General features: G+C 37.8%; 1 protein-coding gene across 2 annotated transcripts in view; it reads right to left on the bottom strand.

The window, feature by feature from the left end:
- Positions 1-12,776, bottom strand: part of ano5b (anoctamin 5b) — a 34,242-nt gene extending 21,466 nt beyond the window's left edge. Inside the window, exons 1-3 of one of the 2 annotated variants that reach the window (XM_067399462.1) lie at positions 12,474-12,776; positions 5,133-5,177; positions 3,575-3,636 (exon numbers count right to left, since the gene is read on the bottom strand). In XM_067399462.1, the coding sequence (XP_067255563.1) occupies positions 3,575-3,636; positions 5,133-5,177; positions 12,474-12,549 (183 nt within the window). In that variant the 5' untranslated portion in view covers positions 12,550-12,776. The remainder of the gene's footprint in view (positions 1-3,574; positions 3,637-5,132; positions 5,178-12,473) is intronic. The other variant, XM_067399463.1, reaches the window with a different exon arrangement.
- Between the last annotated feature and the right edge of the window lie 411 nt (positions 12,777-13,187).

Below are 13,187 nucleotides of genomic sequence, written 5' to 3'. Positions count from 1 at the left end.
CTCAAGTACTTCCTCCTAGACCTGAGGGGCCATCATGTGTTGGTCCGCATGGACAACATATCAGTGGTCTTCTACATCAACCATCAGGAGGGTCTGAGGTCTCGCCACCTGTGCAATTTCCAGGGGAAGCTCCTCTCCCTCAGAGCGGCTTACATCCCGTGGCATCAAAATGTGGGGGGCAGACATCCTGTCAAGGCAGGGGCCGAGGCCTGGGGAATGGAGAATCCACCCAGAGGTGGTGGAACTCATATGGAAAAACTTTGGTTGAGCAGAAGTCTGCCTATTTGCTTCGAAAGAAACGACTCATTGCCCAATGTGGTTCTCTCTCACCCATCCAGCCCCTCTGGGTCTGGACGCCATGATACAGACGTGGCCAAGGCTACGTCTATATGCATTTCCCCCGGTCGCTCTGCTCACAGGAGTTCTGGAGAGGGTACGTCTCATATTGATAGCCCCGTTCTGGCCAACCCGAGTTTGGTTTGTGGACCTTGTGTCTCTTCTCGACGGCTCTCCTCTGGAGATCCCTGTCAGACAGGACCTCCTGTCTCAAGCAGGCGTCACGATACTTCACCCCCACCCGGAGTCATGGAAACTGTGGGCCTGGCCTCTAAGGGGGCTAGGCTCATAGAATCCGGTCTCTCAACCAAGGTTGTAGAGACGATACTCCACTCCAGAGCTCCCTCCACAAGGAATTTGTATGCCTATAAATGGAAGTTGTTTTCTACCTGGTGTAGACAATGTCAGTTGGACCCTGTCCATTCTCCTGTCAGCTAAGTACTGCAATTTCTTCAAGAAAAGTTATTTGATGGTTTGTCTCCTTCCACCTTAAAAGTTTATGTAGTGTTATTTCTGCCTATCATGCTTCCTTGGGTGACTCTTCTGTGGGAAGAGATCCCTTAGTCATATGCTTTCTTCGTGGTGCTCTGAGGCTTAGGCCTTCACTATGTGAAGGACTCCAGCCTGGGACCTGACTATCGTTTTGGAAGGGTTAGCATCTGCTCCCTCTGAACCTCTAGAGGAAGTTTTGAAAAAATTCCTTACTTAAAAAACTTAAAAATCTGCCTGCTAACTATTTCATCTCTCAAAAGAATTGAAGCTCTTCAAGCTCTTTCGGTTGATCCATCATGTCTGGAATTTGCGCCTGGTATAGTTAAGGCTTTTCTTCATCCTAGACCTGGTTATATACCTATAAAAGGTCCCCACCAACGTCCCAGGGCCGATTGTACTGCAGACCTTTTGTCCTCCTCCATTTTCCAATCCAGTTCAAGAAAGACTCTTGAATCTGCTTTGCCCGGTTAGGGCACAAGACACGCATGTCCACAGAGCTGCCCTGTGGCGTGAAACTGAACAACTTTTTGTCTGTTACGGGTCTCCTGAGAAGGGAGGCCCTGCGTCTAAGCAGAGAATGAGCAAGTGGGTGGTCGAGGCTATCTCACTTGCTTACGAATCTACCGGACAGCCTTCTCCTTTGGCTGTCAGGGCACACTCTAATAGGGGTATGGCTGCCTCAAAGGCTTTAATCTCGTGGGTCCCCCTCCATGATATATATGATACGGCTGGGTGGTCCTCTCAGCATACGTTCATCAGGTTCTATAACCTTGACTTAGGCTCCACTCCGGGGTCTGCTGTGCTCTAGTCTTAAGATAACAGGCAGGCACTTGGCAGTATGGCGTAGTTGGGATAGGGTTCCCAATGCGTCTCGATGCAGCTTGAAGTTCCCATGAAAGAGAACGCCTCGGGTTACTTGTGTAACCTTGCCTTGCCATACTCCCTGTGTGCCTGTGAGTGCATTGCTTCAGCCAATCAGAAGCTAGCGTTCTTTGTTCTGGGTATGCTTCATAGTTTCCTGGTCTGTGACGTCACCCGCCTCTGACGTTCCGTCACGCCATTGGTTCAATTTCACAAGTGCTTCATGACACAATCACACAGGAGCATTCCCAATGCATCTCGACACAGTGTCTCTTTCCCTATTCAGGGAACCAGGGTTACACAAGTAAGCCGAGACGTTTTGTCACGCATGTGTGTTTAACAGACTACATTGGATTCGTGTACTTAAATCAACTTAGGCCTAGCCTATACCCACGGTGCTAATAATGTTCATTTATGTTTAAACCGGCAAGATTATTAAATTAGAATTAAAAGGCTAAATTAAATTAGAATGGATAGTCTAAATGTCTATGACTCATTAAAAATAACAAAATTTGTTTTCCAGTGGTTTCGTTTTACACGCGCAAACAAAATAAAAAGAGGATTCACATCACGCACCTGCAACTCATATAGCCTAAATAAAAGGAATAAATACACAAAATGTATTCACTTAAACAATTAACAGATTAACAAAACGAAAAAAAAAAAAAAACTGAAGCCATATGCTGTTTTAATTGATTTATTTTTTTGTGACACTCTCCACACAACGTTCAAAAGTAAACTAAGACAGAATAAATCGGTACCTGTTTTCTTTATTTTACAAAAACAAAATGTTTTGTTTTTATTGTGAGTGTACACAGATATTATAAAGATATAACTCTTTACAGTTTATGTATGACCAAAAATGACCATTTTAAGTTGCTTTCACTGGTGTAAGGAAGCAGTTCAAGTGATAACGCCAGTCCCTCGTGCGCACACGTCAGTAGCACTGCTTGACATCGCAGCCTGTTCATTATCAAAATAAATGAAAAATAAAATTCACAAACAACATTTGTAATTACTTATTTTTCCAAATAAATAATTATTATTTTTTATTAATATTAATTTTATTAATATTAATTCATTAATACATCGGAGCTCTAAAACATGAGAAAAAATAACCTTCAGTGCGTGCTGGCTATGTTGTCTCTGATGGATGGGGGGGCGGGGCTCGGGTAGATGATATTTTCGGAAATTGCGATATTTTTTAAGGTGATTATTGATAAAGTATTTTTTACATATCGCCCAGCCCTAATAGACAGCTACATAACTACCACATTGACGCTTCAAAAAGATCATAAAGAGATTGTAAATCTAATCCATATGAATTGAGTGTTTTAAGCCAAATTTTCTGAAGAGATTCCATCACTTTAAATGATGAACAAATTTAATTTAGGCTTTTATTCACATATAAACATAGAGCAGCAAACATAAACAGAAGCTCAACCGAAGCTGCTGGATGCTTGAGAACAAATCTTGCACGCATCAAGCAAACATGCTTGAGCTTCCGTTTACCACAACTGATGTGTGAGTTAATGAATGTGAATATAAGCCTAAATTCAATCTGTTCATCATATAAAGGCGATAGAGTCTCTTCAGAAAATTTGGACTAAACCAAGAGCTATACTTAGACATTTATAAGTTCAAATCGACCAACCATAAATATTTAAAACATAGTTGTAAATGTTCTCCAGTACTCAGTTGGGAGGCCTCATGGTCTGAGTACATTCACACATATTTAAACTACCACAACCTCAAAATGTGACCCATTTTCCACATTACAAAATACCAATCACAGCAGTAATCTGCTGCTTTTTCAGACATAGTAGAGCTAAACCACAAACTATGACAACATATCTGAATGAGATGAAAATATCTGATATGTTACCTCTCGGTGACCAGGCAGTTGTGTCCCTCGGTCAGAAATGGAGTTAATGCTGCCATTATTACCTGCAAAAGACACAGGGGAAATTACATCAATATATATCAGAACCACAAATGCTATAGTCTTATAGTCTTGGAAACATATGCCAGCCCAGATGAATTCATGCTCTTCCAAAATCTCAGGGAAAAAAGACAGAAAATGTTGTACATTTAGGGGTACAACAGCTTGTCACTGGGGAAGTACTGTTAAATGGACAACTTTGTGCTTTATTTACCCATAAAAGGTTCATATTAGAACCTTAAGGGTAAATAGCACTACACAATGGTACAATTTTTTGCACCTTTAGATGAGGTACAAAGCTTTCTCTTTAAGAGTACTGCCCAGTGACAAGCTGTTGTACTGTTAAAAGGTACAATTTTTGCATATACAAGACAGTATATAAAAACAAGAAAAATTGGGTTACATAAAAATAAGGCTTTTTTAGCACAGTTGTTCCTGCCCACATATATCGCAGGTTGCAGACCAAAGGTGGGCAGTATTAATGTAAACTGCAGACTAGAGGTATTTAAATGACATTCATTCCACTATGTTTCAAGAGACACATGTTTTCAGAATATTTTATTTAAATTTTCCTTTGCTGAACAGCAGCTCCAACTTAAATAAATTCAGCGTTATACAGCGTGTTCGATTCTACAGCCGCTGAAGTGAAATATCACATCATTTGACAAAAAGGTTTACATATGTACGTGTCATTTCTATCTTTGCTGCGCTTTCTCCCCCACATTGTTTGGCAGAAATTCCATTGGTTAGTCAGCCAACGACTTAAATGCTGAGCAGCCAACTTTGTGGGATAACAGCACTTCCTGTGGGGAACAGTCAGGCATAGCGTTCTCTTTTTGTACCAGGATACACTTTACACAATGTCTGGCTAGTGCATGATTAGTGAGCACTCTTGTCACTGAGTCATATTTTCAGATAGTTAACACTGAAAATTAGTGCAAGTAAATATATGTTCTGCCATGGACAGATTAGATTACAGTCTCAGATTGGTCGTTCTGTTAATTTGATTATGCTTTATTAAATTTTGAATGGTCAGTTGTGCTGCCTTAATTCTATAATTTTTTTCAGAACACCACAAATCAATATGTACAACAAAAACAAAGTTACACAACACTTCAGTCACCAAACTCACGCATCTCTCACACATTCAAGCCAAAATGGTGGTGCATTTCTGATAAAAGCAGCTTTAAAGACACACTCATATCCAGCCTTAAAGCACAGGCATGAACCTTAACAAGTTGACAAAGGTTACAGCTATGAGGCAACGTAATGAAAGAATAAAGATATTTAATTTTATTTTATTAAAAATGTTCAGCATTTGGAGCAAGGTTTACATCCCCAAATATGTGGTATCACAGACAAGCACACTTGTCACATTATGGTTTCTGAGATGCTGATGAAGCACAATAAAATAATAATGAAAACGAATATAAAGCAGAGGATGAGAAAACGGCAGAGTGGGGGACGGACAGACAAGTGGCACACGTAGCTCTGTCCGTACCTGCCTGAAAGGTCCTCCGGTAGCCTGTCAGAACCGCACAGCCATCTTAACCCAAGAGACAGTTAGGGGTGTAAAGATGGAAATAAAATTTTAAATCCACACAAGCAACTTTTTACATGCATTTATTTCAGAGGGAAAAGAACACGTGTGTGGGTTAACACTTTAAACCATTACAAAAATCCCAAAAAACTGCATTTGTAGGTCTGGTCTGGTCTCTATCGTTTCCTGTCTATGAGAAGACCAATATTTGCTCTGAGCAGAACCATCAGGTGCTGTGGTCTCGCAGGCTTCCTCTGATCGTGTTATTATGAGTGATGATTAGGCCTACTGGGAAAAAAGGGCTTTGATAATGGTACCTTTGTGTAATACTTTGAAGCAGAGAGGGAAAAAGCAGCAGTAGTGTTGATAAAACCTGTCTGAATACAGACCTGTGGCCCCCACAGTAATTTCCTAGTAAACAAATCAACAGTTTAACTGAATCGGTGTGCTAAAGCATACATTTTCTGTTCAGCAGATAGACGGAGATGGGCTCAGCTTGTTCAGCAGATGGGTTGAAAATATATTCACAATTCCGATTCACCCTTAACAGTCACATGACTCGCTATAGTAGGAATATAAAGTGAACTGAATTTATCGGCTGAATGAATCAAGCTTACATCATTGCACTCTTAATGCATGACAAAACACGCAACTCTCAACAGGAAAAGTGTGCCAGGAAACATCATCAGGTCAGAGAACATTCACGGAATAGCTATTTCACATTAATGGCAACTAAACCACAATTCCAAACCACCACATCTTGTGTTCAGGGAACAATGATAATAAAAAAAGCTGCACAATAACACAGGAACTGTCTCTTTATCAACAGGATGCAATGCTGTCTCGGATGAATTGGGGAGCTTCAGCAAAGTCTTAAATTAGCAAAGCAAATAATGACTATACTGTGAAGTCAGGAGAAGGACTGTTTATAGATGTACAGATAATATTCATAATTCAAATTATATGGATACAAACATCTTTGCATCACGCACACAAACAAATAAATGCATAAATATTCATACAGATCTCTGAACTGAAGCATACCCCTTATCTAGCTTCTTTTTTTTTAAAAATGAAATGTATCTTATCACTCTGTTGATGTTCAAGGGCCATGATCATTCATATAAATATGTATATATAATATATTTATTTGATCATGGCCCTTGAACATCAACAGATTTATATATATATATATATATATATATATATATATATATATATATATATATATATATATATATATATATATATATATATATATATATATATATATATAAATAACATTTCCATAAAACAGAATGATCCCTTTAAGAGTTTATTTATGACTTACTGGGTCAACTACTTGTTCATACAGTATGGCTATCAAAGAGAAAACTAAATTAAAGAGCCTGTTGCTATAGCAACAACTCTCGCTTTCTTTCTCACTTTCTCCTGGTTACCAACAAGTGTAACCAAGTGTGTGTTGTCTGCAAGGGGTGTGACAATTAAAGACTTTTAATTCAGTAGTGTTCTTTCGAAAAACAACAACAAAAACAAGTAATTTCATTTTATGCTATTTTAATAAAACATTTTAGTAAATCTGTAACTGAATTCATTTCTTTATTACTTTACTTTACAGATCAAGGAAACTCATTCATGCACACACATACAAACACAGCAGGCATGGTGTGGCAGGGAGGGCTTGGAAATCTATTCAGGGTCCACACGAGTGTCTATAAGTTGCATTCTCTAAAGAGGATACCATGAGGTCTGCCCTGATAAGAGAGACTGTCTTCTGAATGACAGCCCTGGGTGACAATGCACTGATAAACACTGAAGAGACAGCAGGACCTTTCACACTGTCAAGACATGATAGTTTATTATACAGTCCCTTGGACAAGCAAGAGTCAATAAAAGTTTTTCTATAGGACAGAAATAACAACACTTCACAATTAACAATCATTAACAATTGTAATATGTGCATTCTGCTGTAAAAATTATGGGTTTGAGATTCTGCTGGTTACAGAGCTATGCCTATGGAAGTTTGCCGAGGCCCCTGGTGGTCACCAGCTCCCTGGTTAAGAACCAATGTTTTAGATCTCACTGACAAACAAAAAGATATTTTATGTCAAACATAAACAATTACTGTAAAGTATTATTATTTTATATTACCATTTTGATTTTATCCTGTTATTCTTTTATGATATTTGTTTATTTCACAAAACACATTCATTAATTAGGCTTTTACCCCAAATTTCAACTGGCCCTAGTTCTGTAACCTGCACAACCTCAAACATTTTTACAGCAGAACGCTACCAGAGGACTGCACATTTTTGCAAAATTTAGGGTTGAGAGACTTGAATTTTGAGCAATCTTGATCATTAAAGGGTTAGTTCCCCCAAAAATTAAAATTCTGTCATCATTTACTCGTTCCAAACCCGTAAGACTTTCGATAATCTTCGGAACACAAATTAAGTTCTTTTCGATGAAATCTGAGAGCTCTCTGTCCCTCCATCGACAGCTACAAGACTACCACTTTGAAGCTTTAAAAAGTTCATAATGAGATCATAAAACTAAACCATATTAATTGAGTGGTTTAAAATGTTCTGAAAAGACTCGATCACTTTATACGATGAACAGGTTGAATTTAGCCTTATATTCACATATAAACAATCATAAAATCACACATCAGTGTGTTACTAGGCACGTTTGAGCTTCTGGAAGAGGATTTCTGGATCAAGCAGGTTAGGTTAAGCTTCTGTTTATCGTCAATCGATGTTTATAAGTGGTAGTTATCTAGCCATCTATGGACGGACACAACGCTCCCAGATTTCATTAAAAAAGATCTTCATATGTGTTCTGAAGATGAATGAAAGCCTTACGGATTTGGAACGGCATGAGGGTGAGGAATTAATGTGTGTATAATGGAAGTAATTGAGAAATTTTCATTTTTGGGTGAACTAAGCCTTTAAATCTGGATTTAAATTCTAAGTCTAAGGAACAAGAATGTGAAAAAATGAATTGTGTTCTAGAGCAACGTTTGCCACCCTTTTTTTTTGGACATAATTGGCAAAATGGCATCAATAGATATTATAATAAAAATAGTACTCACATTTAATATGAAACTTAAGCTTAAGTCATGTATGAACATAAGGTCATATAGGTTGCTATATGATGTTATTGGTGATGATGATGATAAAACAAATTTGTTTAAATTTGTTTTAAAAACAAATTTACATATTGCCTTTGTCGGCCAGAAACAGTCATCAAAATTGGTATTGTGGCTTCATATATGACTCTTCAAATACAAAAAACATTAGCCTTTATAAAAAGTGTTTCTGTTTGAGCAAAGAAAATGCTGTACTAATTCAAACATCAGTTCTTTATTTACCTCACTTCATTCACGATAGAGGCGGGTGGAGTTGTTTGAGGATCCAATAGTTATGAGGTTTAGTCACAAGCTCTTTCAAATCCTTTTCATTGGTTAAATATTTGTACAACCCACATAAAGGCATAAAGGGTGACCAATAGGATTCTTTTTTAAAAATAAAATAAAACAAAACACAAAAATTATGAAATATAAAGATATGTGGTTTCCACCTGAGAGTGACAATATATTCTTATTTGTAGCATTTATTCATTGATTTTTTGGCATTTGATCATTTTCCACAGCACACCTGACAACATGTCTCAGCAAACAAGTGTGCCACGGCACAGTGTTCGGGAAACACTGTTCTAGAAATCAGTTTCTGTTCCAAAGAACTCAGACCATCCTGAGCTGAGATACTGAAGTTTCTGTAAACATCTGTATAACCAAAATTTGTTGTGGGCCGTGACACAAAGAAGGCTGCTGTGATCACACCAAGTAAAATAAAAATAATACATGGTGGTTTTATAATACTAATTGCAACCCTAAAAAAACATTGGTCAAGCAACCTCTATTTGGACCACTTGAGGTTGATTAATAGTCCATCTCAGTGTTTACAAAAAAGTAATTTGATTTAATTTATTTTAGCACATCTCAGTCAGAAGTTTAATTTATATAAAAGAAAATTTAAACAGGCTATCTAAAACTAAACAATTAAACTGATGCTTAGTCATGATACTATATTGGTATTCCTGCAATAATGATGATGATGATGATGATGATGATGATAAAATGCAATATATTACCATGCTTCAATTACTGCAGCAACAGGAAGCTTTATAGCTAAAATGAAAAGCTGTGTGAGAAGGACATTATGTTATGCAGATGTAATGAGCTGGCAATTAGCTGTGGGTTCTGGGTTAATTTTCTGTTTTAGAGCTGCTTAAACAATATATTCAAGCTTCAAGCTCTGCTGCACTTGTTAATCTGGCTGTGAATTAGGTACCTATGAATCAAAAGTAGGCTATATTAAACTCATAAATCTCTTAGTGCACCTGTTACCGCTAAGCATCTGGCTAATATAAAACTAATTAAAAATAATTCACTTTGAGTTTCAATGCATTTCAGTCTGAAATATTTCCTTATGTTAATCAAATAGTGCAAGTAAGATACACATACATACATACATACATACATACAGCATACAGGTATAGAATATAATATATAATACAGTGCACAGCATTAATGATTACACTACCTCTGAAACTTAAATTCAGCAATTACTCTTTACTTTAAGACATGTTAGGGTTCTTTAGAGGTTCTTATCAAAGTGTATTGAAATGTTGTGTTGCAAAAATGAGTACACCCTCCTGAATGCTGACAACAATGGAAGCACTTGGGAGAGAACTGGAGACTTATTTCTTAACACAAAAGAAGACGGTGGTACGAGAGGATTACCAAATCATTGTTTTGAGTTTGAAAATATAACAAATGTAACAAAGAAATTCAAAAACAATGGACTTGTGATAAGGCCCCTGAAATAATCAGGCCTTCATTTTAAGCTTTCATTTACTGATTTTTTGCTAGACAAAGAGCAGGAGAAATACCAAGCGAGTGTCTCAGAGCCAGCAAAAGCTATGAAAAGAGTGACTGTTTATCATACAGTGAGATGCAGCCTTCGGAAGTGACATGAATGCTTGTTGTTCTCACTTGAACTACCTACTGTAGCCAAAGCACAATAAAGTCAATAAGCCTTTTCCTACAAAATATAGATTCTGGGAATCAATACTCTGGTCTCATGAGACCAAGTCAATCATTTTGGAGCCAACAGCATCCAAATGTTATGGTGTTGCTAGAGGAGGAGTAAAATGAGAAGTGTCTGGTTCCCACAGTATAGTTCAGTGGTAGTAAAGCTCTTACAAGATGTATGAGTGCTGAAGGTGTGAGGGAGTTGTGCTTTATCAATGCTGCCCTGAATTTACACACCACCGTGTGATGTAATACAAAAACTTGAAACAGAAGATGCTACCCTCTCCTCATTCCCTACGTTATTGGGCTTTTTATTTTCAACATGACAAGGAGGACATGCATTCTCCCAAGGTGAAAAACCTTCTGTGGACACGTATTTCACCCAGTCTTAACACTCTTGAGCGCCTGTGGGGGATTCTGTAGAGACGAGTTAAGCAACACATTTTAACATATTTTATAGCTATTAATGACATAATATTTCTGTTTTTATTAAGTATATGTTTAATACATTTCAATTTTGCCATCTTTCCATGAATTGTATAAAGTGATCATACATCTTTTGTATTCGTTCAGAGTCGGTGTACGCATTTATGCTGTGCACTGTATATACACACAATTCAGAGTCACTGTAAATCCCTCTGTTGTTTAATCACACATTGCAGACATAATGTGAGCCATGGCTTTGCCACAGTCCTGGTCGAGAAGCATAATCAAATTACTATCCAGTGAATCACCTATGATCAGTACATGGATTAAATAGTTTCAGTGAAAAGCAAAGCAGGAGGAACAGAGAGAGATTAGGCCGGGGTTCCCCTTGAAATATATATTTTTCCAAACAAACAGCCACTTCTCTTATATTCTACGTTTTCTCTTTCCTCTCAACCACTCCCTCCTACAAAACACACATTCGTGACACTGGAAAACCTTGGCATTAGTCAGAACAACTGCAGAGCAAATATTAATGATGATGATAATAATAATAATAATGTCACTTGGGCATACAAACCCACACACCTATGTGAACACAAGTCGAGGACATAAACTTACACCTACATGCCTCACACTTAATATAAATCTCCCTCTAGCCTTACTTTAAGCTTAACAACTATTACTCAACCTGTGCAACAAAAAGCTTCATGGTGACAAGAGCTAAGCATCAGACCCAGTACTGATTTATTTCAGCTCAATTATTCATTTTACATTATTAAAAAAACAAGCCGAGTAATATCAAATGTGGGATCAAACTACACTGCTGCATGACACATCTGTCACATCCCTGAGCTAAAACATCAGCACAGGATATTCTGTTTAGATAATACCGTTATGTTGTCAGAGGGTTAAACCAGGAACATTTTCCTAAGGCCATGTCAAAGTGGGCCCACTAAGGTCCTCCATGATAAAGCCTATTCATTGGGTATAAAATAATGATTTTGCTCTTTGTTTTGGTGCAATACTACAAAATCGAGTAACTAATATGCTACTCGGATACAAAGAGCATTCAGTCTACTTCTTTCTTTATTCCACATTCTTTGAGGAGGAGCCTGATGTTTTCTAGTCTAAAAATGTCCTGTGTGCAGGGGCACTGAATGAACTCTGAATGAGTCACAAAGACACCAGACATTTAACTGAATCAACATAAGGTCTGTTTGATTCCCAAGTTAAGCTGGGACTGAGGCCAAACCATGTGGCAAGACGGAGTAGCGTGAAAGCTAATAAAAAGGGGTGGTCCAAACTGCTCTTAAAACAACAATTCATACAAATAAATATCACCTTTCTCTGTTCTTTTTCAAAAATCCATAGGTCACGTAGATAAATGACCACCAGGGCTCTTTTTGTGGATTTAAACCATTATAAAAACACGCTTTCGTAATGCACGGTGCCAGGTAACAACAGTCTTTGGGTGTAGACCGCAACTTTTCCATGCCTTTGCCATTTCAGGAACTTATTTCAATTTCAGTCAACACCGCTTATTTGAATACATGTACTGTTTATACGTTTTTATTTTAGGGGACCTGACCTAGTGAATATGTTGCAGTGTTGTCGTTTATGTCATCATCATTCTTTGTCTTTGAAGTGATCCTGTCAGCTGATTTAACACAGCGGTTACATTCATTTATCTTTTCATTTACTCCCAAGAGTCTGACCTTCTCATTACGATTTTGAACAGTGCATACAAGGTTTACATAACTGTTGAAGCAGATCCTTACCTTCAATCTGAGAATCCAGAGTATTGGACATTTCTATTAAAGTAGCTTCTTTCGTCTTCCCCGTTATTCTCTTCATGTTAAGTTCGTGCGGTTCTTTTCTCCCACGGGACAATGAAACAAAAACAAAAAATCTGTAAATCAGTCAGTTCAGTCTCCTTTTTGGCTCGAGTAAGGTGCCGAAGAAGATTTCCGCTTTCAAGCTTTAAGATGTTAGTATGGAGAATGTAGTGGCTAAACAGTGAATCCCTTTCTTCTCCATAACATCAAATTACTACATCAGCGGCGGCGAGCTGAGGAGATGTGATGATGATGATGTCTTAAAGGGGAGTGGCTTTCGGTCGGCATACTGACATAAAATTAGTGAGAAGAATTACGGGGTCCGAACTGTCACGTTCTTTATTTCTTATGTGTTCAGTAACATTACTAAGTTATTTTAATGAATTCAAGAAGAATCTGTAAAAGTATACATATTAATTTATCATTTTTGTCCTGTACTCTTATAAGCACATTGTGCTTCTTACTATATGTTCTTCGACATATCCATTACCTCAATTAATTTTTAATGAAAGCACACTGAGCAAGATCGCACGTCCTTCTTAGAGCGTTTGCGCCCTCTGCTGGTTATCAGACAGACAGACGTTGGGTGTGTCCCAATCCTCCATAGTGCCATGTAAAGTGGACTTCAAAGGTATTCAGATATGCTGCGTTCACGCC

Source organism: Chanodichthys erythropterus, chromosome 11 (genome assembly GCF_024489055.1).
Source record: "Chanodichthys erythropterus isolate Z2021 chromosome 11, ASM2448905v1, whole genome shotgun sequence".
Lineage (NCBI taxonomy): Eukaryota > Metazoa > Chordata > Actinopteri > Cypriniformes > Xenocyprididae > Chanodichthys > Chanodichthys erythropterus.
Note: the sequence above shows the minus strand (reverse complement) of the source record. Positions and strands in the feature narration are given on the sequence as shown.